The 27000-nt window shown below is 35.9% G+C and overlaps 1 protein-coding gene across 1 annotated transcript; it reads right to left on the bottom strand.

Moving 5' to 3' along the window:
• On the bottom strand, positions 1–27000 carry FLVCR1 (FLVCR choline and heme transporter 1). Its single transcript, XM_010992116.3, has 10 exons — positions 26044–27000; positions 21120–21264; positions 15194–15334; positions 8966–9033; positions 8160–8263; positions 6461–6571; positions 5688–5793; positions 5142–5253; positions 2659–2726; positions 1–2483 (listed from the first exon to the last, which is right to left on the bottom strand). Exons 1-10 carry the CDS (start codon positions 26779–26781, stop codon positions 2409–2411), a joined length of 1668 nt encoding a protein of 555 aa, XP_010990418.1. The 5' UTR covers positions 26782–27000; the 3' UTR covers positions 1–2408.

Genomic DNA, 27000 nt, shown 5'->3' with positions numbered 1-27000 from the left:
TTAACATTAAAAAAATAAATTTATCTCAAATCTCAAATACTGAAGAATAAGCATACAGATAAACAGCACAAAGAGCTAATTTGAACTTGAAAAATGACTTAAGACAGACAGGCATTCTTCTGGCAATACTCTTAAGTTTACAGATATTTTTAAAACACATTTTTAAAGACATTTCTCCCACATTCACAAAATGCAAAAGCTATATTTGCAACACTTATAAATACATACAAGAGCTTTAGAAAGCATCCAGTTTCTTCCTAAAATTACTTGATTAAAATTTGCACAAGTCATGGTTATCCAACTCCATTTCCCAAAGATATGACATATAATTATATGACATTCTTCTTTGACATATTATAGACAAACGTAACTCAAAAACACAGAAAAATTATCAATTCATTTTGTGTTTTGTCACGTATTTCATTCTTTTTCTAATCAACAAGGAAAAATACACATGATATATGTATATATGCTTTTCAGAAATAAGATATTCCAACTTTTATCTATAATTTGTTCAAAACCTCAGGAATTCAATAGGTACATTATTCCTTTAAACAACACTGTCAGTTTAAAAATACAAACAATAACTTAGAGGAGGGACCGTAAGATATATTTTTGGCCATAAAACCTGCAATGTAAATATCTAAGGAGGTTAATGATTCAGCATATTCTGCCTGAGCTATCACCAAATGAATAAAAAGGCAAAAAACAGATTTTAAATTCCCGGTGTCTACAAAGTAAGAGCCACAGTAGTTTATTCAATTGTCTCCAGCTAGATTTAAGTTCCTGTGGTACAGTGATTCAGTCTACCCCCTGATGAGCGCATTTAAGACTCAAAAAATATCTTTGAGATCAAATTTAAGATGTTCATTACACAGATGAGGAAAATGCTGCCTGGAGATTTACAGGGAAGCTAGAAACAGATCCAGGACATGGATCGCAGTTCCGGATTCCCAGCTAAGCTCTTCCGGGAACATGTTCCCCAGGGTAAGAGTCCACGTAATTTAGTGCCGCTTGGTTTCAGAGAATGTTGTAATTTCAATATAAAGCAAAGCATATACTACAACCAAATCAGAATTACTAATTCACTTCAAGGGTATTCAAGGGTATACCTGATTCGCTTTTTGGGTTTAATGTGAACATAAAATAAATATTACGACTCTTTAAATGCCATTACTGTGAAGATATTCCCTCTCAGCTTAGAGACTCACGACACGAACAACATTTAGATTCTCACTGTAAACAAAATGCAGTGGTAGGCACTGTGGAAACACATTTGGTCCTGTTCTCCGTACCCTGAGCATGTAAAAGAGCAGGCTGTCCCAACAGCACGGAGCCTATGCGCATTCTTGGTGAAGAAAAGAACCTACTCTCACGATACACTGCGGCATGCAGACCTGGGCACAGTGTTCCTCAGAGGACAATGGTCATAAAAAACGATGCTGCGGAATTAGAACAGACAGCATTTCAAGAGGTCTCTACTCAGTGGGAACCCCTAGGATATCTGAAGTTCTTATAGAGTCTGTACCTCTAGGAATCTTCAAGATAAAAGTATATATAAGGTGTGATATAAGAAATCATGAAAAAGCCAGTAACACATAGGATGAAATTTTCCTACTATAAAGTTGTATATTGAAAGAGTAAAAAAAGCAATGGATACAAAACTATTCTATTTCAAGTTGGAGTGAAAAAATATAGTGCTCGTATTCACACCGTGATGGGAAGGCAGCACAGAGAAGAACTCGAGGGAATGAGTCTGTGTCTGGGCTCCTTCACTTAATTGGAACATAGCCTAAGACCAAAGTTATGGGTTCAGTCTGCGCACATTTATGGCCATTGACAGTACCTGTTACAAAGCATTTTCTAACAAGAAGGTATGAAATGGGAAAACCGTAGAGGTCATCTGGAAGTGTCACTTGGTGGGTTAGAAATGTCATATTGTTTTACTATATTCACACGGAGGGGGCTTGGACAGCTGGTCTGAACGATGGAAAGAGAGACAACTAGGAATATATTGTACACTTGGTTCCACTGGATAGTTTTATATAAATAAACTGCGTGTACTGCTATGGGACTTGAAGGGATCGGGACCGCCATATTATTATTTTAGAAAGCCTTCTAAGCTTCCATTGTCTATGGAAAGAAAAACATTTACTTTTGAAAAACAAATGTCAAGAAGCTTACTTTTAGATCAACAATATAAGATGGGACACTTGGATAAATGTGTAGTGTTAAAATGATGTGAGCAAAAGTATTTTAAGCAAAATGTTGCTTAATAACAATCAAGTAAAAACAGTAACTGCAGTTACAAGTCACATAATAATTTTCAAGTAAGTGTCCATCCCCCATAACCCATAAACTAATCTTTACTACACAGTTATCACGTGATATTAACTTTTCCCTTTACCTCAAATTGCTAATTCCGACTGCTTGGACATGAGAATAGTTTTTGATTCCTGGTCTGTGGGACTATCAACTGGTACCTGTAGAAAGAATCAGAAGACAAAAAATTTGTAGTACGTATGTGACATATGCCATTATGACAGATCAACAGTTGGTTCAGGAATAAAAAAAAATAACTGACTAGATAGACTGTTTTACACTTACTCTATGCACACATTTCTCAATAGTATAGTCATAAAAACATTCATTACTTACAGCTTTAATATCACCATTTGTAATTCCTTTGTTGATGTTGTGTCTTTTCAGATCTGACTTGATCAATGCTGAAAACAGAAGTGGCAATGGAGTTACCACAGAGTATGTACAAATATACATTTTTCTAAGCAGTGCGAAACAAAGTCTTTTCTGATACTGTAAATGTAGCACCATAATATTCTACAACATCCTTGTAGCCTGAAACAGTGACATCTAAGCCATTAACTTAATTAGCAAGTCATTCATTAGTGAACAAATACAGGATGCTAAGGACCAAGAGACAAAGATGAAAAGCGCAATTCTTCCTTAATGGGCCCTCTAATCTAGAGAAACGTTGACATTCAAACAATTAGAACACTGCATAACAACTGCAGGAATGCAGGCCTGCACAGGGTGCATGGGAGCGTGGGGGAAATGCCTGTGTCAGCTGGAGGAAATCAGGGAAGGCTTGCCAAAGGAACACATTTGAACTGAAGTCTGAAAATGAGTAGGAACTTGTCAAGCAGATGAGAGGAGAGAGGAAGGCATTCTAGGCAGGCAGAAACCAGTATATGCTAAGAAATCAGGATAGGAAGAGTACAGCCTATTCTTGGCACTCGAGGTAGTTTGGGATCATTGGAGCATCAAGCACAAGAGGGAGGTGGCAGGACATGAGGCTGGGTTGGTGACACTGCATCTGAGTAGGGGGGACATGATCAGGCCTGCACATCTGGGAGCTCAATCTGGCAGCTGCGTGGAGGACGATCATCAGCAATGAGACCAGAGGCAGGAAGGCCAGTCAAGGGGCTTTCATTCTGTTGAGAGATGATGGTAAGAGCTGAACGTGTGAGAAATGGTGATAGAGTTCAGAGATATTTTAGAACAGAACCAACGAGAGCTGTCAGTATTGGAAAAGCAAAATGCACTGCATTCATTGAAATGTTAGTTCCTATGTCAAAAAGAAGACCTGCCAACAATTACAGGACAAAAATGTAAAAAAAAAAGGTACCACCTTCACCACACCTCAGGAATTTCCCAGCCCCTTTTCCTGTCTATACAAATGACTACCGAATATAAATCCATCACGCTTTCTCCAGTAAAATACTCAACATATGAGAGACATCAATCAGCATTTCTGGATGGTCAAAGTATCAATGCAAAATTAATTTTAAAGATCTTTTTTTCACTTCTTAATGAATTTTCTGGACTTTGGTTTTTTGAATTAACATTTATGAGTCATTATAAAATAATATGAAAAGAGAATATAAAACTGCTCCCTTTTTTTTGGTGCAACAATAACACTCTATTTGACAGCTATATGTTATTTCCCTAGAAATTAAGAACCAACAAGGAATTACTTGTGACAGATCAGCAGTTAAGGCAGTTAATGTATTAAACTACATACATTCAGTTACAAAACATTCAGTTTTGTATGTTTTATTTTACTAACTGAAGAGAATGGGAGAAAACTCCTTCACGGTAAGCTATTTTTCTTTGAGGAAACAGGGTACATTCAGTTCCTTTGAGTGTACGAATCAATGATGGTGACCTTAGGTGGTTGTGTATTTCCAAAATAAGCGTTTATCATTGGTAAGGGTGGTGAGAGTTCATACTGGGTGTTTCAGAAAGAACAATCAGGTATTCAACAAACATAAAAAGAAGTCTTGGTTCATGTATTTCTGATAGATTCCATCCTTGAATTAACTTAGATTAAAAATAATCATCCCTCTTCAAGTCTCCATGGCTTCTCTCTCATGTCGGTAAAGGGATGCAGAGAGAAATTAACAGAGTGAAATAACAGGAGAGGCCAACATGGGCCTGGAAGCACTGCTGGACATAAATCTCACTTCTAAATCCATCCTTATACCCATGTGCCTGGATAAATTATGGATGAAAGCCCTTTACATGCTCTCTTCCTGGAGAGTGGGCACTACTCTCCTCCCTGCCCAGGGCTACCCTGATTATTCCCAAGAAGAACTGGCAGACAATTCCACGTGCTGTTTACAACACCACCACCACTGACTTCTTACCACGGTTACCACATAATAACAAAAGCCTGCATGATCAGGCCTGTCCCATGTGCCAGACACTATACTAGGAGCTTTTCATCAGCCGTCTCAGTCAGTCCTCATAGCAACTCTCTAAAGCAGGCCTTTAATACCCTGATATACAAAGGAGAAAAGGAGGATGTGAGAGGTTAACTTGAGTAAAGTCACACAGGTAGTGAGCAGCGGAATCAGAACTTCAGGCCAGGTTTGTCCATTCCAGGTCTTAACCAACTCATTCCAGTGGTTTTGTTTTCTGTGCATAGTAACTGTACTGAATTTGAAACCTCAAAAGTGAATCACAGATTCATATCCTTGGAGGCAAACAAAAATATCCTACTTTTTAATCTTATTTTTTTTCTTATGTTTTACTGAGCCACTGAGAAGCAATATAAATAAAAATTAAATATAAAGACAATGTGACACAAGCACTTTTGGCAGGCAAATATCCTAACTTACCTGTTAAAATGATGCCTACAAACATCCAAATACAGAGAAAAATGTTTCCTGCCTGAGGACCATAGGCTGATGTGAGCCTTCCTTGTGCCAATGTGAAAAAAATTCCAAATATCTAAAAGAAGAGAAATAATTTTTAATAAGTTTGCTTCTTTAAAATAAATGTAACAAGTTTCTTCTAGCACGGAAACTATAGTCAATATCTTGTAGTAACCTATAATGAAAAAGAATACGAAAATGAATATATGTATGTGTATGTATGACTGAAACAATAAGATGTACACCAGAAATTGACACACTGTAAACTGATTATACTTCAACTTAAAAAAAAAAAAAAAAGCAAAACTTTTCAACTTATATGAAGTTCAAAAAAAAAAAGTAATTTTTTTCCCCAGAACTTTTCTTAACTATTTTATTCATATGATTTGGCTTCTAGAAATATGCATTGAAAGGTGGAATTTTTAAAACAGAAACTATGGTCAAACTTATTATCTGCTGGAATATTTGGTAAACTAATCATTTCAGATTTAAGAGAAATCAGATGTTTACCTGTGCAGCAGCATTAAGAAGACCAGAGGAAGTACCTTCAGATTCTGGGTAAGTAATTTCAACAGCAAATTCAAAACCCAAGGGGAGGTAACCAGTCATGAAGAAACTAAGAAAATAAATCCAAAATTACATAAAGAATCATTAGAAGGACTCTATCACATATTGATGCAATTGCTCTACTTCTCAGACCTACTCTAATGACCAAATAAGTGAATGTTTTGAAGTCGGTAAGTGCAACGAAGGCACTATTATTATTCACCAGTTAACCCAAGGACATGAGAACTGAGAAGTGAATTAATGAATTAGGAAGCAAAACAATTTCTAATTTTTTCCTGAGAAAAATTTACCTCTGGTTTTCTAAGTGAATTGTCTTTCTAGCCAAATAAAGCTACTTGGATTAAGTAGGGCTTATCCATTTTTCATATAGCATATACCAAAAAAATTTTTAAGCTGTTTTTTATAGTTCTAAAGAATTACATGAGGGGAAGGTATAGCTCAGTGGTAGAATGCATGCTTACATGCACGAGGTCCTGGGTTCACTCCCCAGTACCTCCATTAAAAAAAAAAAACTTAAAATAAGTAAATAAATTTAATTACCTCCTCCCCCCAAGCCCCCCCCACAAAATAAAAGAATTACACATTTACATGCACAGGATAGATCCTTTAAAGTTTAAAATATTAAAGAAACTTTTAAAACATTAAAACCCATAGTAGTAATACTTCAGGATTATAACAGAATGCTATCATTCCTCTGAAACATACTTGATGCTTACCCGAGCAACCCTCCAGTAACAAACACGATGATAATGTGTCCAAGGTCTAGGGTGAAAGTAAATATAACCATTCCAACAAAAGACGAAATGTAAACTGTCAGAGTAGTGTGTCTAAAACAAAAACAAAAAAACTGTTAGTATTTGGTTGGGTTTTCTTAGGCACATAAAATCATGTAGTTAGCTGTTGCTCTGTCTATACAATAGTACATTCATCCGATTTCAAGATCCACCCTTTCTTATCAATGGAAAATGATTCCACCAAAGCATGGACTTTTAAGATTAAATTTAAGTTTCAACAGCAGCAGATAGCAAAACCCACATCATATCCAATGCTCAGACAGGAAGGAATACTCATAGGGATAAAACATTTTTATGCCACCCAATGGCATAGTTCCCTATCCGCAATTCAAGATTCAGGTCAAATTCCACCTCTTCCAAAATGCCCTTCCTAATCACTGCAGCTTGCAAGATTCTCTCTTCCAAACGCTCTAATAATTTTCTATCTACATAATTGGCACTTGATATCCATTTTGGTCTGTTATAATATTATTTAACTTTTCATATGCGAACACCTTATTTTTCCCAATTAGGCTGCAAATGTCCTAAGGACAGGGATCATACATTGCTTGCCATGATTCCTAGCTCAGAGTGATGCGCACAACAGGGGCTTGGTGAATGAATGGTAGTTACCCTGAGAAGAAAAGTAGGGCAACAGAGAACACATATCCTTACCTATCCAGTTTTCTAATTATGTAACGGGCCAAAGCCTTAACAAATTTAATCCTTTATGCTCCCAACATCTACAAATTTAACGGTTCCACTCTAAGCTACTATTTCATAATAATGAAGCCACAGTAAGTGCTGTCTTAAATTATGGGAGAACCATCTTGGAGAATTTCAAGATCAGAGGCACTTTGGAAGGGTTCAGATGATGGTATCAAATGTATCTTCGGACTTGAAAGGTGCATAGGACACAGTTCCATTATTTCACTCATTCCTTTTGTTTCATTCCCTTCATTCATTCACAGCTCCATTCATTCATTTCTCCCAAGTAGCTGGGAAGTTTCTGTTAAAAAAAATGTAGCTATCCTTTTAAGGCCCAGGGACAAAGATGTTGCCTCTGAGATCCCTTTCTCAGTCTCCCAGGTGGCATTACTCACTTTTTCTTTTGTATTAGCATTTTTCTGGTTCCATATAGATGTACAATTAATATAGCATTTTCATATTATGTATTACAGCATTATAGTTCAGTGGTGCTACAATTCAGGGGCATTTTAGCCAAAAACTTTTTACCAAAAAAGCCTTATCCCCAATAATAATTTTTTGGTAGTAAAGAACTTTTATTTGTTTGTCTTTAATTTACAACATGAGAAAAGAGCAATACAGAGTCACTGTCAAAAGTCCGATGTTTCTCAGAAAGGGCTCTTTTTAGGATAGAAATGATCCATTTCTGAAGCAGTATGTAAGGGGGAGAAAGTTCATAAGGTATCCAAGTTCTCGGATTTGAAATAAATATGACCAATAAGATAATACACAAACTACTGAAACATTCACAAGTAAAGGGAACTTAAGAGTGTCTAGAACCCAAGTCTTTTAGTAATAACAACACTTTGTAAATTTCTTAAAATAAAAAGCAAAGGTTCCTTTAAAACCAAAATACCTTAGGGTGTACACTACACATCTGCCTACTTTCACTTACTTGTATGTTTTGGTATAATCCAGCCATAAGCCACAAAGGATAGAGCCCACCATTCCAGCCAATACGAGTGTTAGCCCGATCCTTCCAGCATTCACTTCTTCTCCCTTAAAACAGTTTTCAAGAGAAGTTAATCAGATACTTCTAATTCAGTCCTTCATTCTCACACCTTCTTATAGTCAATGGAAATAATCAGATAAAATTAAGCATACAATGTAACAAGATTTCAGCACATGTGTTAGGGCGAAGGGGTAGGGGGCAGGCAAAGCACATATAAAGGACATTCTACATTAAAAACAAAACAAAACAAAAATACCCTGATTTATGGGAGAAATCAAAAAGAAATTTTTTCTTGATCTTCCATGGTTAGAAATGATTTTTGTTAGAATTCTTAAGTAATTCACAACGTCTGAAAAGGAGGCTAATCTAATAACTTTTACATATTACAACTGATTTCTACTTTCAAAAGCAAAGAGAGGTCAGAACTTGATATTTACTGCTTTATATTTGTGTTGGTTTCTTTTAAATTTTGTTCTCTATCTTTTCCCATATAACCAGTCACACTCTCTCTTTAAAGAAGAATTTAAAAAAAAAAAAAAAAAAGACTGATGTATTGTCAAGGCAATAATGACTTCTGCTTTCCATGTTGTATTTAATAAATTGTATTAAGTGTATTCTCAATTAAAGCAAATATAAATCTTTTACAGCAATAAGATGATAAATCTTTAATCTTATGATCATGCTGATAGGAATTACATTACTAAAACATTCTTGGCCAGGCATGTAACACAATATAGGCAGAAGTTTACCTCATAATATGTCAGTATCATTTGATTTAATAATGTTGAGACTGAATAAAATGCTCCAGTCATGATACCTATAACAATAAACAGAAAACCATAAGTATACCATTTGCCAGTTCATAAAATGACATGGAGCACTCTGTGACAATTGTGAAAATACAACATCTTCTTAGACAGCTGACAGAAGAAATTAAGATCTCTTGCTATTCCCTTTCAGGATATGGACTGATCAATGTAACACCTAAACTTATCATGATTAGTAGAATTCTGATTGTAGATTTCTGTCATTTTACCATTTCTTATTATTTAGATTCAGACATACTGACCCAGAAATCATAGTTCCATGCATAACACTGTATATGACAATCACGCCAACAGATTGCTTACTGAGCACTTAGTTAAAGCATCAAGACAAAATCCTTACTTCAGAGATCTCACCTCTGCATCAAAGACTTACAAGGCAATTAGTAAGACAATGTTAATTTAAGAATACTTTAAAATAGAAAAATAAAAGGTTTGATATCTTGAGAGCCTATGACTAGGTTTGATCCCTGGTGTTTCTTCACACATATTGTATGACTTTAGGTCTAAGTCTCCTAACCTAGCTGAGATTTAAGTTGACTATTTTTATATTATTAAATATTTCAAGTATATAAAATGTTACAGTGAATAATTTAACAAATACCCTTACTCATCACCCATCATTGTCAAACATCAACATTTTGCCATCTTTGCTTCAGATTCATTTTTTTTTTTAGACCTTCCTTAATCCTATTCTTCCTCAGAGGTAACCCCTATCCTGATCTTAGTTTTTATCATATTTAAATATTATAATATATGTGTATCCATAAACAACAGTTAGAATTATTCTGCATATATTTAAACTTTATATAAATAATAAATTTATTTGTATCTATCTGCAACTTGCTCTTATCACTCAATATCATGGTTTTGAGATTTATCCATGTTGATACTTTTAGTTCTAGTTCATTAGTTTTCTCTGCTGTATAATAGTCTGTTGTGTGAATACACTTCAATTTAATTATCACTTATCCTAAGTCAATAGACACTTTAAGGTTTTTTACAGTTTTTCACTATTAACAACAATACTGCAATGAATATTATGTTTTTGTTCTTACATATAAGGTTTCTCTAAGTATATATAACTAAAAGTAGAACTTCTACTTTCTAGATCTAGCCAAACTGCTCTTCAAAATGGTTGTACTAACAGCAGAGTTCCTTTACTCCACATACTTGACAAATTTGTTTTCATCAGATTAAAAAAGAATTTTTTTTTGCCAATTTAAATGTGTGTGATATTGTATTTTACTCTGGTTTTGATTTGTGTTTCCTTGATTACTAGTAATGTTGAGCATCATATATGAACAACACACACACACACAAGCCTTCTTACTTCCCTGGACTGTTTGCTCTTTTCTTATTAATTAGTAGGAGTTATTTTTATATTGTAGGTACTAAGCCTTTGTTAATTATATGTATTGCAGACATTTTCTCATAGTCTATGTTTTACTTTTAAATTTTTGGTATCTTTTTAGAAAATACCATTTTAATGTAATCATACTTATCAATTTTTTTCTTTAGGGTTTCTGTTTTTTGCATTAGGAAAATTTTTTAAGAATAGTAAAGATGGTTTCCTATATTTGTTTCTAAAATGTTAAAGTTCTGATTTTTACCCTTTGGTCTTTATTCATAACTCATTTTTGTGCATGATATAAAGGAGAGACCTTTATTTTACCTTACTTTTCTCATATGGATAATCGATTGTCCCAGGACAATTTACTATAAGATTATCTTCTACAAACATTAAGTTTTCATATATGCATAATATTCTAACCATCACAGCTGAAATATTCTAGTGTTTCTCTTTCAGGTACTTAGTGGCATAGCCATATGACTTTTCTCTTTTAATTGAAGTACAGTCAGTTACAATGTGTCAATTTCTGGTATACAGCATAATGTCTTAGTCATGCATATATACAGATATATTCATTTTCATTAAAGGTTATTATGATACTGAATATAGTTCCCTGTGCTATACTGAAGAAATTTATTTTTCATCTATTTTTATATATAGTGGTTATTATTTGCAAATCTCAAAACTCCCAAAAATCCAAGAGTCTGGATAAAGAATTACAGTAACGAGGAATACTATTACCTGAATCTAGAGTACAGTATTTGTCTGAGTTTCAGACAGCAAGTAGCAATAGTTGGGATAGTAAGGGATCATGTTTTCTCCAAATAGCCCTAACTCAAAAAACAAACAAACAAACAAACAAAAAAACCCCCAGAAAACTGTCTTAGTCTATTTGGTTCCTGAATTATTTGGACACTACAAAATCCTAAAAACCTGTCCTCAGAGTGTAGTCCCTATCCAGACTATCCCATGTGCAAGTCTGCTCCGACCTTACATATACAATATTAGGCATAGAGTGGGACAGGTACGCTTCCAAAAGGTGTGATGTGATTCTTACTCAATCAGACATTATGGTCCCTAACCATGCACCCCTTTGGTGATGAGTATGAGGTAGAGAAACTTCTCCAACTGTCCTGAGGAATATTTTTCAACTCTCCACAGTGTTTCCCAACTCCTTCCAAATTCTTTCAACAAATAAACTCTGTTCAGTTTCTGAAGCCTGTGTCCATGTCTGGCCTCTCCATCAATCCAAATCTACCACTGGGATTTGTTAATACCATGGTCCTGTGAGGTTAACTGGCCTTATTACAATCCTGAGTCATCCGTAAACATGGTATATCCCTCTGCTTAATTTAGATCTTTTCTTATGTTTTTCAAAGTTTTATAATTTTACAATTTATGAAGTAATTTTGGTAATTTATTCCTAGGCATCTTATACTTTTGATTCCTGTTATAAAAGGTATCTTTTTATAGGAATGCAATTAATATTTTCACATTGTCAGGTATCTAATAATCTTGCTGAACCCATCCATATTAGTTCTAATAGAGTTTGTAGGTTCTCCTTCATTATTTTTGTAGACCATGGAGTCAGCAAACATTTCCTGGAAAAGGCCAGACAGTAAATATTTTCAGCTGAGGCGGTTACTCGGTGCTGCCCTTATAGTTCAAAAGCAGCCATAGATGATATGTAAGTAAACAAAACTTTATTTGTAAAAACAGGCAACAGCTAGATTTGGCTCATAAGCCATAGTTTGCTGACCTGTGGAATACATAATTATATTATCTGTGAATAAGGGCATCTTCTTCCTTTCCAACTCATATACTTTTTCTGGTAAATATATATATTTTTATTGAAGTATAGTCAGTTTACAATATTGTGTCAATTTCTGGTGTACAGCACAATACTTCAGTCATATAGGAACATACATATATTTGCTTTCATATTCTTTTTCACCATATAGTTCCCTGTGCTACACAGTATAAACTTGCTGCTTATCTATTTTATATATATTAGTTAGTATCTGCAAATCTCAAACTCACAATTTATCCCTTCCCACCTTCTTCCCCTACTGGTAACCATAAGTTTGTTTTCTATGTCTGTGAGCCTCTTTCTGTTCTGTAAATAAGTTCATTTGTTGTTTTTTTTTTTTTTTAGATTCCACATATAAGTGATAGCATATTTTTCTTTCTCTCTCTGGCTTACTTCACTTAGAATGACAATCTCCAGGCCAGTTCATATACTTTTAATTTCTCTGTACTACTGGGCCAGCCAGGACTTCCAGTTGGACGCTGAATAGAAGTGATGACAACAGACATCCCTCATTTTAAGGGATACTTCTTATGGATTCTTAAGGGGACTGCGTCTAAGGTTCTGCTTTCAGAATTATGTTTGCTGTAGGGTTTTCATAGATGAACTTTATCTGAAAGGTTCTGAAAGTTCATTTTTCTTCACAGTTTGCTAAGTCTTTAATCAATGAGTATTGAATTCTATCAAGTGCTTTTTCCTCAGCTATTGGATAAAACTTCCTCTTTGATCTCTTACTGTGGTCAATTATATTAATATATTTCTAGTACTAAATAATTTCTCACTCCTGAGATAAACCAAAGTTGGTCAGGATGAATTATCATTTTTTATAAATTGCTGGATCAGGTTTGCTAATATTTTATTTTGGATCTTTATATCTAGGCTCTTAAGGGAAATTAGCCTATAATTTTTCTCTTATACTCTCCTTGTCTGATTTTGATATCAAGGTTATAACAGCTTCATGAATAAGCTGCAAGCGATAATAAATAAGTTACAGATGATAACAGTGTTTACTTCCAGGAAGGGGAATAGGGTGACCTGGGGACAGAGATGGGGGAAGACTGACTTTTCACTATGTATCCTTTTTACCTTTCAAATTTTATAAAATACATAATAAAACTGAGAATTAAGAAATGAGAACTTAGTCTTCATTTATAAAATAAGTATAATAATCTTTCTATGTCAAAAAGTTAGATGAAATAATATATATGGAAGTCCTTTATACATTTCATGCAAATTTTAAATAAATTTTCACCTAATAATTTACATATAATCACACAAGTGCTAAATAATGTGATATAAAAGACAAAAAGGCTCCACAGAAATCAGAGTATTCAGAGAAGGCCCTGAATACTTACAGGCCCTTGCTCATGCTATTGCCCTCTTCCCCATGAATTACTCAAATCTGACCCATCCTTCAAGACCAGGCTCAACCACCGTCTCTGCCTGCCATCCGCACTCTTCCCTTCACTTATCTTGCCCCAGTTCTGTATTCTGAAGGCCATGAGCACGCACTTGTAATACAACGTCTCTCGTGTTGTTACCTTTTTGATAGATAACTCTTGTGCTGTTGTTTACTTTTCAGATGGTTATATCAATCTCCCCAACTGGTTTATGATTACTTCGGAGTGGAAATCATATATCATGCTTCTTTCTAATCAATACAGCATCTAGGGCTCTATGACATATTTAGTTGATATTTGATAATTACTGGTGGGATAAATGAATAAATGAACAAATGACAGAATGAATAGTAAGTGAGGCAATGTTAAGCTAGCTCTTATAGGATTGCTTAAGAAAAAAAAAAGCACATTTCAGGTGAAAGAAATAGCAGCAGAAACTGTTACAGAGACTAGAATTAACAGTGTATATGCATGCAGAGGCATGTTTGTTTGTGTGTGTGTGTGTGTGTGTGTGTGTGACATGGGGTTGATTATAAATTTGGCTGAAAGAGAATTCTGTATCAGGAAACAGAGGTAAAAGAAGGAAAGAAGCCAATGACAGGCTGACAGGCTAAAGGAATGAATCCACTCTAATAGATAATAGTGAGCCACTGTATTTTCTCTACTTCCTAGTTATGAATTTTAGGTTTAAGTAAGCAGCGGAGGTAACCAGCAAAATTAAGAAAAGGAGCTATGGCATGCTAAAGTATTTAATGATGAGATGATTTAATATCCGGGATTTGCTTTAAAATATTCCGGGAAAAAAGTAGAGAAAATAAAAGCAAACTTGGTGAAATGTTGGTAATTGGTGAAGCTGAGTGCTGATGAGTACATAGGAATTCATTAAATTAAATGTTCTACTTTTGTGTTTAACAATTTTCACTAAAAAAGGGTGCGGGGAGTAATCCTGGTAAAACAGTAAGAGTTTAGGTCAGAGCATAATTTGTTACAGCTTAGAAAATAATCATGTACTAGGGTGTGCACTCCCTAAAAAAATGTAAAGAAGAAAAAAGTCACTTCTGAAGGCAAGTAAGACAAAAATAGGGGGTATTGGTTAATATAAAATGTTAATATAAGAAACAAAGAGTCAGAAAACTCTGAAGGGAATCAAATGTGTTGGTGCCTGCAGTCAAAACTACAGTGTTAGGACGGGTATCTGTCTCTAGAAGGATGAGATTCTGACTGTGTAGTCAAAATAGACTACAGTTAGCATAGGGTCAGAGAAAGGAGTTATTGATACATTTCCCATATGCTTTAGTGATCAAAACTATAGTTCATAAAGGACCTAAAACACCCTGGGAGAACTCACAAAAGATGACAGTGCTTCTCTAAGTTCTATAATTTTTTTGTTTTAAAAGTATGTAAGAAAATCCATCCTAAAGTTTCTGCTTTTAGTTCGAATTTTATGACTATGCTATCATTATAATTACAGATTTAATAAACCTATCTCATTATCTCATTAATTAAAGCTCAAACCACTAGATTAAAGGAAAAAACCCACAATGCTCAAAGGTTTACACAGACATCAAAGAAAATAAAGGAAAATTGCTTACCGTAAGTGACCAGGAGAAGCACAAAAGGAGTGTTTTTGAATAGATTCCTTATTGATTTCACATAGGAGTACTTTTCAGGGGGACTGTCCTGGAGAACTGCTTGAGCCTGACTTGGTGGATACTGAGGTTTTTCTTTGAATGCTGAAAACATACATGAAAAGGTAATTAAGTATATGTGTCTTCCTTAGTAAGGAGACTAAATTCAGGTTAAGTTTAAAAAGGTAGTAAAAGGTTTTTATAGAAAGGTTTTTCATTTTCACTAATTTCTAAGTGAAGAATAGTTTGGTATTATCATCTCAACCTGCTGAAACTGACTAAAACGCACAGATTTGGCCAATTCACACAACTGCACTGCAAAACCATCAATACTGTGTCACAACCTTGCCCAGTGATTATTCCATTTTTAGTTAAGCAAGATTAATTTTTATTATATTAAGTATTCAATAATTCTATTTCTAAAGTTGGTTCAATGTTTAATTAGAGGTAACATTAGATATGAGCAAGCCAATATGTTATTGAACTTTTTAGAGGACTGTCTTGTGTTAGTAGATATTTGCTTCTGAAATTTGACATAAAGTTTATCATCTGATCCAATTACCCTTCTAGAACTGAAAATGTCAAGGTGGATTCATGGGAGCAGAGCCAGGTCCTGCTTGCTGACTCACTGTAGCTGCATATGGAAAATCCAGGGGTAGAGCTGAGAGGCATAAAAGTGTGACATCTGGCTTTTGGTACTGTAAGTTTTAGCTCTGCACATTTCTCTGGAGTTAAGAGATAGATCTCACAGCCTTCTCAGCCAGACATTTAGAGACTGCCCTGCTGCTGGGCAGGGAAGGATCTACTAACTTCTAACAGATGGCTAGGGAAAGATTTCTGTAGGGTTTGGCTAGCCAGGAGTCAAGACTTCTTGAGAGAAGAGCTGATCTGCTAAGATTTGGCTCATCAGAAATTAAAATTTAGTTTTAGTGTTGACTCAAAACTTTAAACTAAAATAGATGGAAAATGCTCTATTTCACTGAATCTAAGACAGTCTGATGTTAGCACTCAGTGATCTTGGCAGGTATCAGCAGAAGGTTTTAACATAACCATGTCTCGATTGCCAACAACATTATATGTTATTGATTTTTTTTTATTATTATTGTGGTAAGAACATTTAACATGAAACCTACCCTCTCAACAAATTTTTAAGTGCAAAATAAGTACTGGTAAGTACAGGCATAACATTACACAGCAGGTTTCTAGAACTTTTCATCCTAGATGCCACTGATTGCTTATTAAAGGTATCTCAATTTAAGAGATTTCAAGAAAAAAAATGTACACTTTAGAATCCATGAAATAGGGTAAATTCAAAAGCCAAAAAAGAAAGTAAATAGATTCAGAAGAAAGTTTTTTTTTTAGAAATATTAGAGTTTCCTCTTTCTCTTTTTTCTTTCTTTTTAAATAGTGGCTATTTCCTTCTTTCAACAAGGAAGGCCTGCTTTGTAGTCTGAAAGTGTGCTAGATCTGATGGACCTGACTGTCAAATTGCAATCATGTAGAAATTTTAAAATAATACAGATTTTGAGATTCTACCCATGGCTCAATGAACCAAAACCTCTAGAGGAGAACTTGAGAATCTGTATTAAACACAAAACTCAAACCCAGTCAGGTTTTTAAATCACTGCAAAATAAAGAAATGGTCCTTAAAACTTCCATATATTATAAGTCTGATCTCCTGTTTGTTGCTAAAAGTTTAAAAGTTACAGTTCTTGCTCATCAAAACATTGATTCATTATGATATAATAAAACATCAAACTAAAACAGACTTCTGTTTTTACAGGTTTCACAACTAATTCAAGAGGAGACATAACTCATAAATATTTACTTTTAATGTCCTTACTTTGGAGGACTGGCAGACACATGTTTAAGTTGTTGCAATTCCTCCTCTTCCTTTCACCCTATGTGCTCCTTGCACTGTTGAGGACATCTGTTGTCCTTTCCTGAAAGTCTCTTTGTATCCTAGTTAAGTTAGGAGATATCTCTTTTAATTAATATTGGTAAAGCAGAACTCACACGGCTGTAAAACAAAGTTTCAGAATGTAAAAACTATGTTTACAAGGTAGTCATGGATATTGAATGAGTTTTAAGTCTCTTACTTTTTTATTTGCTATGGTAAAATAAGTCTAAATGTCTCAGATTTGAACTTACATGCAAAATGAAAACAATTTCTACTAGTTTTTAACTCCACTAGACTTATTTTTTTGAATGCAAGTGATATCTTTTAGTTTCAGGAAGTCAATTATCCTCTTGGACAGAATTAGCCTGTATCTACACGCTACACAATTTAGTAAAGTTGAGCTTAAGTCTGAAGAAAAAGAAAAAGGAACAAAAACGTATTGGTCTATGACCCTGTTTACATTGTATTGCTCCTTTCAAAGGATGAAATATGGCGTTTTCTGTCTCTTTTAAAACTGAAGAACAATTGTTTTCTTCTACCCTCTTCTCCTCTCCCCACCAAAAAGTTGTGCCAATAAAATAATTAACTGTTAAAACAGTTATTATCCTCCTTTGGCAAAGGGCATGGAAAGCAGCCAAAGGATGTTGGGTATCACATTGAAACTTTTTCTCCCATGATGAATAAGTAGCAAATCTATTGTGTTTAGGGTCACTTCTATTTTTTGAAATTAGATTATAATATTATCTTTTGATTTCATTATTTACGCCTGTGTAATTCAAGCAGACATTGTACATATTAACTTATTTTAAGACAAACATAGGTTTGAATCCTGGCTCTGCCTCATCTCACTGTATAATTCTGAATTCTGAAGTCAATTCCCATCTCTCAGCTAAAGTTTCTCACCCATAAAATGGAGACAATAACAACCAACTGCTATGAGAATTATATGATATATGTAAAGGAGTCTTGTAATTACTGAGTACTACACAAAATATACTGTCTTTTTTGAGGAATATTTATTTTTAAAAATCAGAGACGTTATCTCCAGGGCTTGAAATTCTTATAGACTAAGTAAAATGTATTTCTATTAAAGTTTATAATAGCAGCCAATATATAAATATCCTGAGTATAAGAAACAAAAGTAAAATTATGTGTACATGTTATATACTCATGTGTTTAAATACCTTAGTATTAAATATTTTGACTGCCATTACTTCTGGTTTCTGTCATCCACTCATTTTAGTGAATCAGCATGGTAAGGACTTCAGTTGACATACTTAAGTGATATAGTTTACTGTTCCCTGTAAGAACAGCTTTCAAGTACAACAGCATTACCACTTATACAAGAGGAATTTGAATTGAAACAAAAAATAAGACTAAGTAAAAATTAAAATGACATATTTGTATATGCATCATTTTATTAATGGAGTTAGACTGCCTAGGCTCATATTTCCCCTTTAGTATTTACTAACTGTGACGATGGGTACATTAAATTTACTTAAATTCTATGTCCCAGTTTCTTCATCTATAGAATGGGAATAATAACAGTACTACCCTTAAAGGGCTGTGAGGATTAAATGAAATACAGTGTGAAGTGTGGTTTTAAAAATGTTTGGTACATATCAATCAAACGTTAGAGAGCATAATCATGTTCTCCCAATAAGAATGGGGTATTAGTGTGAAATTCAGGAGGCTGGGGTTAATTCCTAGAAATGCTAGATGGCTCACACTGACATGTAAACTCCATGAGGAGAGTGATAGGATTACACGCATGAACCCTCATTACATGCGTGAAACCTGAAGAGAGTATTTTAGAAAGACTGCTGAATACCAATTTGGTATATGTGACATTGCTGAAAAGCATCAGCAAAACTAAATTATTTTACAAGATTTAGTTGGGCTTCCAAAGTATTTCTGGGTAGAATGTAGAGGGAAGTAGGATCGTCTCTCAGTAATTAAGGAATTTAAGGAAATAAGGATTTTTAAAATAATCTATATTCTCCTTCATAGCAAATATATTTCATTAGGAAAACAGATAAATTTTTAATTTAAATGTCACAATTTTCAACCAAGACTTTCATATCACAACTGTGTATTATTTTGCTTTTATACTATGTTTGGTATATTACAGGTCACCAAGCAAAACTTGACAATGAAGCTTTTTCTCCCTATTCCCTTTCCATTCTGTTTCCCCTCCCCCCAGCTTCCATTTCCACTGTCTACTCATAAACCATGAGTACATAAATAAGTAAGTATGTACAGAAATAGCTCTCTTTTACTTTCTCAAATAACACAGGGTAATATGCTAATAACCACATCTATTGTTTTTTTTTGTCCCACTCCTTGACAAATAAAAATGTTCTACTTTTATTTTTAGCATCTCATACATATACATATGTTTAAACATAAATGTGTCATATATATAATTTCATATCTATAGATATATACAATCTATTATTCTCTCACTTCTTCTAAAGAGACAAACAATTGAAGGCAATAAAAAAGGAAAACCAGAATTTATTTGATGATACATAAACAATCAAAGGAAAGAGGATTTTATATTTTAATAATCCCTATTGCTAATAGAAGGTCCATTTATGCAAAATATACATAAACTATACTTCATATTTCATCTAGCAAATCAAATATGGCTACCAGAAAAGTGGATGTAAGAATTTGTTTTTGAAAAATATACATTTCTTTTAAAACTGCTAAACTGCGAAAATAGTACAGGGATAGTTTGTCCTTTTTCAATAGTCAGCACACAGCAAATGTGCCACTCCTTAACTGAAACATAAAAACCAAACATAAGTAGATTGGACATGTCTGAATACTTCAAAGGCTACCAAGAGAATATTTTGTTCATTATCTCAAGGGAAATTAAATATTTGGGCTCGGTTTCCTATACCTGAATCCAGCAACTTCATCTCTAAAGGCAGTCTCTATCAAAACACTCCATAGTCTTTAGCACACGTTTTCTTCGAAAACTGAGGATTTTATATCTGGTGATATGAATTTTGAATTTTGAATTTTGAAACTTGAATTTTTCATTACTATTATAACCATGGTAAAAATTAATATATAAAATTTAAAACTCCAGCTACAATGCAATTTAACTGTAAAATGTTTTTTAATTATAAAATTTAATGATTATAAAAGATGACCTTTCAACTTTAAAATTCCTTTCCTCATCAAATCAATTTAAGATTTACTCAGTGCCCAAAGGGCAACAGTCTAATGTTAGCAGCTTTATTACTTAAATCAGCTTTACTTATCCTTTCCCCTGAAGTCAAAATTGTTTCCCATTAAAAATAAACTTTAAAAAGCCAACCTTCCCAAACCTTCTTCCAAAATGATGATGGCTGCTTGCAGCTGATTTTGACTGGCCGCTTCAAGAGACAGGCCCGGACGAGAGGACTCAGGGACGAATGGTGGCAGCAGTACTTTGCTGGAGTGGCCTAACAAGCAGATAGTTGCCACAGTTTGAAATTCTGCTGAACAGCTTTGCTGCTGCTCAGGAGCATTCACTGGTCAACATTTTCAGACCCAGTTAATTGTTAAAGTGGGGATCCTTAGGAGGATTTATCATTTAAAGGCAGGTTGTAGCCTATTTGCATCATTTCAGAGCATGACAAGAACTTGTTCCTGGCTGGGTTAGCGTAAGATGCAGAACATCTAGACTAATATGCAAAGACGAGGCAGGTGTTACGTTTGAAACCAACAGTTATCAGGGAAGAAAAGTTAGTAGGGAGATAAATGAGATGAATTAGTCTTTAAAACCTTTACAAAATTAAAACAGATGTAGTGGACCATAACATAACCCTAGGGTTGTCGCATTCATTACCTAAATAAGAAAGTGCACAGCAAGAATGAAACAAGCAAATAGCACTTGAGATGCTATTAATACAAATCTTCAGGGTCCTTTATTTTTATTTTCATATGTTTGTCATGCATTACCTATTTAAGCTATAGGAAAAAGAATTCACTTACCAATTACTGTTAAAATAAATAAAAGCGTGGCGACGGCTGACGTTCCATAAAACATGATACTGATATTACAAGCCAGAAGTTCTGTGTTATTCTGTGTGTTGGGCACCAAAACTGGTGGTAGCAAAAAGCCAACTGCAGTTCCAAGCTGTAAAATAAACAGTCCTGTTAATTCTTTCTTCTTATTATAAAAGAAAAAAAGTACGTACTGGCAATTAATGCAATATAAAGATGACAGCTAGTATATGTAAGATGCTTTTGTAAACTCTAAAGCACCATGTTCTAATCTTTTTTTTAACCATTGTACTGTTAAAGAAAAATTGCTGCGGGAGGGTATAGCTCAAGTGGTAGAGTACATGCTTAGCATGCACAACATCCTGGGTTCAATTCCCCAGTACCTCCTCTAAAAATAAATAAGTAAACCTAATTACCTCCCACCCCACCCCCCCAAATCGCTGACAAATGTCTTCTCTAATCAATAACATTTACTAAACTTTAACCACCAAAATGATGCTGAAATAAATTTGTGTTAAGATACAGGCTACTTACAATTAAAAAGGGAAATAAGAATACACACAGCAAAAAAATGCTAAGAAAAGACAGCCTACAGAACGGGAGAAAATATGTGCAAATCATATATTTGATAAGGCTCTACTATCTAGAATACATAGAGAACTCTTACAACTTAACAGCAAAAACACAAACATTCCAGTTCAAAAATGGGCAAAGGACCTGGATGGACATTTATTCAAAGAAGATATACATCTGCCTGACAAGCACATGAAAAAATGCTCAACTTCATTAGTTACTGGAGAAATGCAAACCAAAACCACCATGAGATACTTCATACCAACTAGAATGCATATAGTAAAAAAAGAAAAAAAAATGCTGGCACAATATGGAGAAATTGGAACCCTCGTACACTGCTAGTAAGACTGTAAAATAGTGCAATGTACAGGATAGGTAAACAACAAGGTCCCTGTATAGCATAGGGAACTATATACAATGGCTTGTAGTAACCTGTAATGAAAGAGTATGTATATATATGTGTAACTGAATCACTGTGCTATACACCAGAAATGAATTCAACATCGTAAATCAACTATATACCTCACCAAAAAGAAAAAAAAAAAGAAAAAGAAAAAGATTGTACAATAGTGCAGTCACCGTGGAAAACAATTGGACTGTTCCTTTAAAAGTTAAACATATACCATATGACCTAGCAACCCCTCTCCTAGGTATGTAACCAAAAACCTGAAAGCAGGTCTTAAATATTGTACATGAATATCCACAGCAGCCCTATTTGCAATAGCCAAAAGGAGGAAACAACCCACATGTCCTTCAATGGACGAATGGATAAACAAGATGCGTTGTGTCCATCCAACGAAATATTATTCAGAAAGAATGAAATCCTGATATACACTGCAACATGGATGAACTGTGAAAACATGTTAAATGAAAGAAGCCGGACACAAAAGGTCACATGTAGTAAGATTCTATTTATGTGAAATATCTAGAATAGGGAAATCCATAGAGAGAAAAAGCAAATTAGAGATTGCCAGGGGCTAGAGGGTGGGGGGGATGAGGAGTGACTGCTAAGTGAGTGCTGGGTCTTCTCTGAGGGCAGATGAAATGATTTGGAACTAGATAGAGGTGATGGTTGCACAACACTGTAAATGTACTAAATGCCGTACACTTTTAAATGATTAATTTTATGTTATGTGACTTTTATCTCAGTTTAAAAAAAATAAGGCTGACTATGATCATCACAACAAGAAAACTAAAATCAAAGTATTAAAGGAAGCTCACTGGGGAGAGACATCAGATTCTTTAGGGGATGGAGGTGAGAAGGATGGGCCCAAGATAGGCTTCAAAAAGGAGGCTGAGGCAGGGAGAGTTTACCAAATATTTCATTTGCTTTCTTATAAAAAGCTGGATAGAGACAATTAAACAGGTAAGGATGAGAGAGTGTGGTTAAGGGCAGTACTGTGATGGAGGGGTAGAGGATGCCAAAACCAGGAAGATCATCCAAAGAACACTGCTCAGAATGAAAGGGGCTCTATGAGCAGTTGAGCTGGACAACAGGAGTACACCTGGACTATTCCAGGCCAACTGGAACATATGGTCACCTTAGCTAAGACTGTACTTTGGAGGACCACCTTGTAGAGACTTGGGTTCAGGAAAAATTTCTGGAGGAGCAAAGATCTGAATGAGAAACTGGAGTTAGCCAAGTAGAAATGTTCCCAGCCAAGAGGACAGCATGTACAAAGGAAGGAGAGAGCATGACCTTGTGAGAAACTGTAAGTAGTGCACAATTCCCCTCAGAGCAAAGAAACAGTCTGTACGTGAGGTATAGGGGCTGTGTAGAATGGTGATGCTGAGGAACTAGCGGGAGGCAGACTGGAGGGGCTCACTTCTTCACATTAGAGACTTTGAACTTTATCCTAAAATCAATGGAAGTCACTGCAGGGGGCAAGGGAGTGTGCAAGACAGATCTGCACATTAAAAATACTATACTGGATGAATGTGGAGAACTGAGGGAAGAGAGCAAAAGCTGCGGACAAGAAACTGACCAGTATCTATGAGTCTGAAACTTATTCATTCATTCAGTAAATTTTTATGAAGAATTACAGGCACTATAACAAATGCTGGTGATACAATTCTGTACATTCAGACCAGGTACCTATTTCATGAAACTTAAAACCTAACGGTAGGGATGGGAGATAAGTAATAATGAACTATTAACATATAAACATAAATCTATCAGATGGTGATAAGCACTACATAGAGAATTGAAGTATAATGATGTAATGAGAGTGACTGGGCAACTTTAAATGGGATCCTCAAGAAATTCCCCTGAATGATATTTAAAATGAATTTAAACTGATAGCTGAGTGACAAGAAGGATATAATGTATTCTGAGGAGGAAGAACATTCCAGGCAGAGAGAATGATTCTGCAAAGGCCTCTATGCAAAATGCAAGTTTAAGGAACCAAAGACATATTAGTAAGGTTTTGTAATCCAGAGTAAACTATTTAGGTTTTATTTTAAGAACTATAGAAAATCATTGGCAAGTTCAAAGCAGAATAATGACATGATCTGATCCATGTTTTATAAGATTCTCTTGGGCTAGCGCCTTGGCAGTGTAGATGGGTAGTTAAAAGATAGGGTTCAGGAATCAGACCTGAGTGTGAATGCTGCCACTAATTAGCTGTGGGACTTTTGGAAAATAATTTCATCCCTTCAAGTCTGTTTCTGTACGTATAAAATGAGGAGACTATATTTCCTACCTTACATAATTAAATTAAATGAAACAATGTGAGTAGCATGGTGCCAGGTTCTTAGTGAATGCTCAGTAATGTTGAATGTTACTATGAAAGATCACTCCATAATCTAGGCTGAAGATGCATACTTGGGGGTCATAAGCAAGTGCACAGCTACTGGAGCCAAGGGAGGATGAGAACGCTTAGGGAGGATGTAGGAGGAAGAACCAGAAGTGTGCTAAGTTTTAGAGGGAAATCTGCCTATGAGAAAACATTTTTATTTATTATCCATAAAATACATAATCCATAGATATGGAGTTGATAATATATTTCTATTGTGCTCAATGAAGTATTAATCGAGTGTAATTTTGTAAATGTAAAATACTTTCAGGAAACAGTTCTTATCAAACATGCAGAAGTAACCAACTAAAATATCAGTCACAAATTATTCTGGATATACAACTATTATTTCAAGCTATCCTTTTTGCACTTTTAAAAGAAGTAAACATACAGCAATGAGCCTACATGTAGAGTTAGTCTTTACATGGGTTTTTTTTTGGGGGGGGTGAAGGAGGTTTATTAGGTTTATTTATTTATTTTTTAAATTTATTTTTAGAGGAGGTCTTGGGGATTTAACCCAAGACCTCCTGCATGCTAAGCATGTGCTCTTCCACTTGAGCTATACCCTTCCCCTTACATGGATTTTATATAAATCTTACTGTGATCTTGAAACAAGTGTTAGACTGGAAGTGAGAGAGTAACATTCTTTTGTTACACAGCTACCTGCAGTGATGTATAGAGAGGTGAAGTTTTTGGTATATGGATTTGTAACTTGAGTCTCCTCAAGTTGAATGAACACTCAATATAATTTACATAAAATATCATAGGACTCCATATGCAAAATTTAAACTATACTAAAAGAACCACCCTACAATTAAGGGGGAAAAAAAAACCACACACACAAAACATTCTACCTAAAAATGCTACTAGAATGCTAACTGAATTTGAACTATGATGCTGGCAGACTAGGAGATACCTTAATAGAGACTTGGCAAAATAAGCCACCCTTTTACAATGGATTCCATGATCTGTGATTTGTGTTGCATTTTCTTACTGTTAAAAATTGGTAATTGGACTCAGTGATGCTGTGAGGTCTTTAACACCAGAACACTTACTTAGCAATTATTTATACATGTCTGTTATGTTCCAGATACCCTGCTGACTGCTAATATATAAGATTAAACAGGAGCTGTTCACACTGACCACTCAAAATAAGAACAAAGAATCAAACATCTTCTTTTCACAAAATATACACTGGTGACAAAAATAATACCTACCTTAGTCTTATTCATCATTGCAATGATGCAATGACAAGTTTTTTATGACATTAGGCATATATGGGACAATACAGTTAATAATTTTATAGGTAATTCTCGAAGATGACAAGGCGATCATTTTAAACTGGTTTTGAAAGTTCTGTCTTTACAAGTAAATTAAAACCCCTCTTTAATCCAAGACTGCTTCCTATTTTATGACTACTCATCTCCTCCCCTTCATTTATAGAATGCCTCCTCAGGGTTCATCCATATGCCTAGCTCACATGGTCGATGACTTTTTATCTGGTCCTTAAGGATCCGATTTTCATCTATCACCCTAGTCCTTACCTGATTACCTAGCACAGCGGTGGCACAAGCTGTGGACACCTCCTTGGGCCCAAACCACACTGAGGCGATGTGGGAAGGCAAGCCGAGGATGAATACCTGGGCCACGGAGCACAGGCACTGGCCCATCATGGTGACCCAGAAGAGATGCTGCTGCACGCTGCCGCACTTGATCCAGGCGCCCAGGCAGTTGAGGCCGGAGCCCAGCAGGGCGGTGAGCCGCAGGCCTCTGGTGTCCAGCAGCCAGGTGGCCGGGAAGATGAGGGGCACGTAGGCCAGCATGTACACCATGGACAGCCAGTCGATGTGCAGCGAGGATACGTTGTAGAAGTTCTCGAAGACGTTGCTGATGATGCTGTACTGGATCCACTGAAAGGCGTTCACTAGCGAGTACAGGCTGAAGATCAGCAGCACCACAAAGCGCCTCGGGGAGAGCGCCGTCCGCGGCACCAGGGTGTCCTCGGCCCCCGGGGTCTCCTCGCCGGGGCCCCTGGGCAGCAGCCAGGCCTGGGTCTCCTCCTCCGGGGCCGGCGGAGTCTTCGGCCTGTCCAGGGCTCCGGAGGTCTCCTTGGGGCTATCCCGAGAGACCGCATTCAGGGCCAGGGAGCCTGCTTTGGGCCCGTTCTGCGTCTCCGCGCTCACCTTCCCGGCGGGCGCTTCCCCGGGGACCGGGAGGTATCCTATTGCGGGCGGGTGCCCGGGTACCACCGCTGCCCCCTCCTCCTCGTCCGGCCGCACCATGTCCCTGGGCTCCCCGCCCTCCTCCCAGGCCTGCACCCCCGGCCCAAGACCCGAAGCCCTCCCGGCACCCCAAGCCCAACCCTTTGGCCCACCGCTCCTGCGACTCGTTCCCCGGCAGAGTGAGTCCGGGTGGGAGCCGGGAGCCGCGAGCCGCGAGCCGGGATGCCTGAGTCAGCAGGAGAAATCGTCGTCCCCCCGCGCGGCCGGAGCGGCGACCAC

Source organism: Camelus dromedarius, chromosome 21, assembly GCF_036321535.1.
Source record: "Camelus dromedarius isolate mCamDro1 chromosome 21, mCamDro1.pat, whole genome shotgun sequence".
NCBI classification, from domain to species: Eukaryota; Metazoa; Chordata; class Mammalia; order Artiodactyla; family Camelidae; genus Camelus; species Camelus dromedarius.
The sequence above is the reverse complement of the archived record's forward strand: the minus strand, read 5'-3'. Positions and strand labels throughout refer to the sequence as shown.

What these genes read in the sequence shown, in the direction of transcription:
- FLVCR1 (XM_010992116.3), bottom strand. Translation starts at nt 26,781, where the DNA reads ATGGTGCGGCCGGACGAGGAGGAGGGGGCAGCGGTGGTACCCGGGCAC. An exon ending in GTTACTGGAGGGTTGCTCGG is followed by an intron (nt 5,794 to 6,460) that starts GTAAGCATCAAG and finishes TTATTTTCTTAG; the next exon opens with TTTCTTCATGACTGGTTACC. An exon ending in TGTAGGCATCATTTTAACAG is followed by an intron (nt 2,727 to 5,141) that starts GTAAGTTAGGAT and finishes TTCTGTTTTCAG; the next exon opens with CATTGATCAAGTCAGATCTG.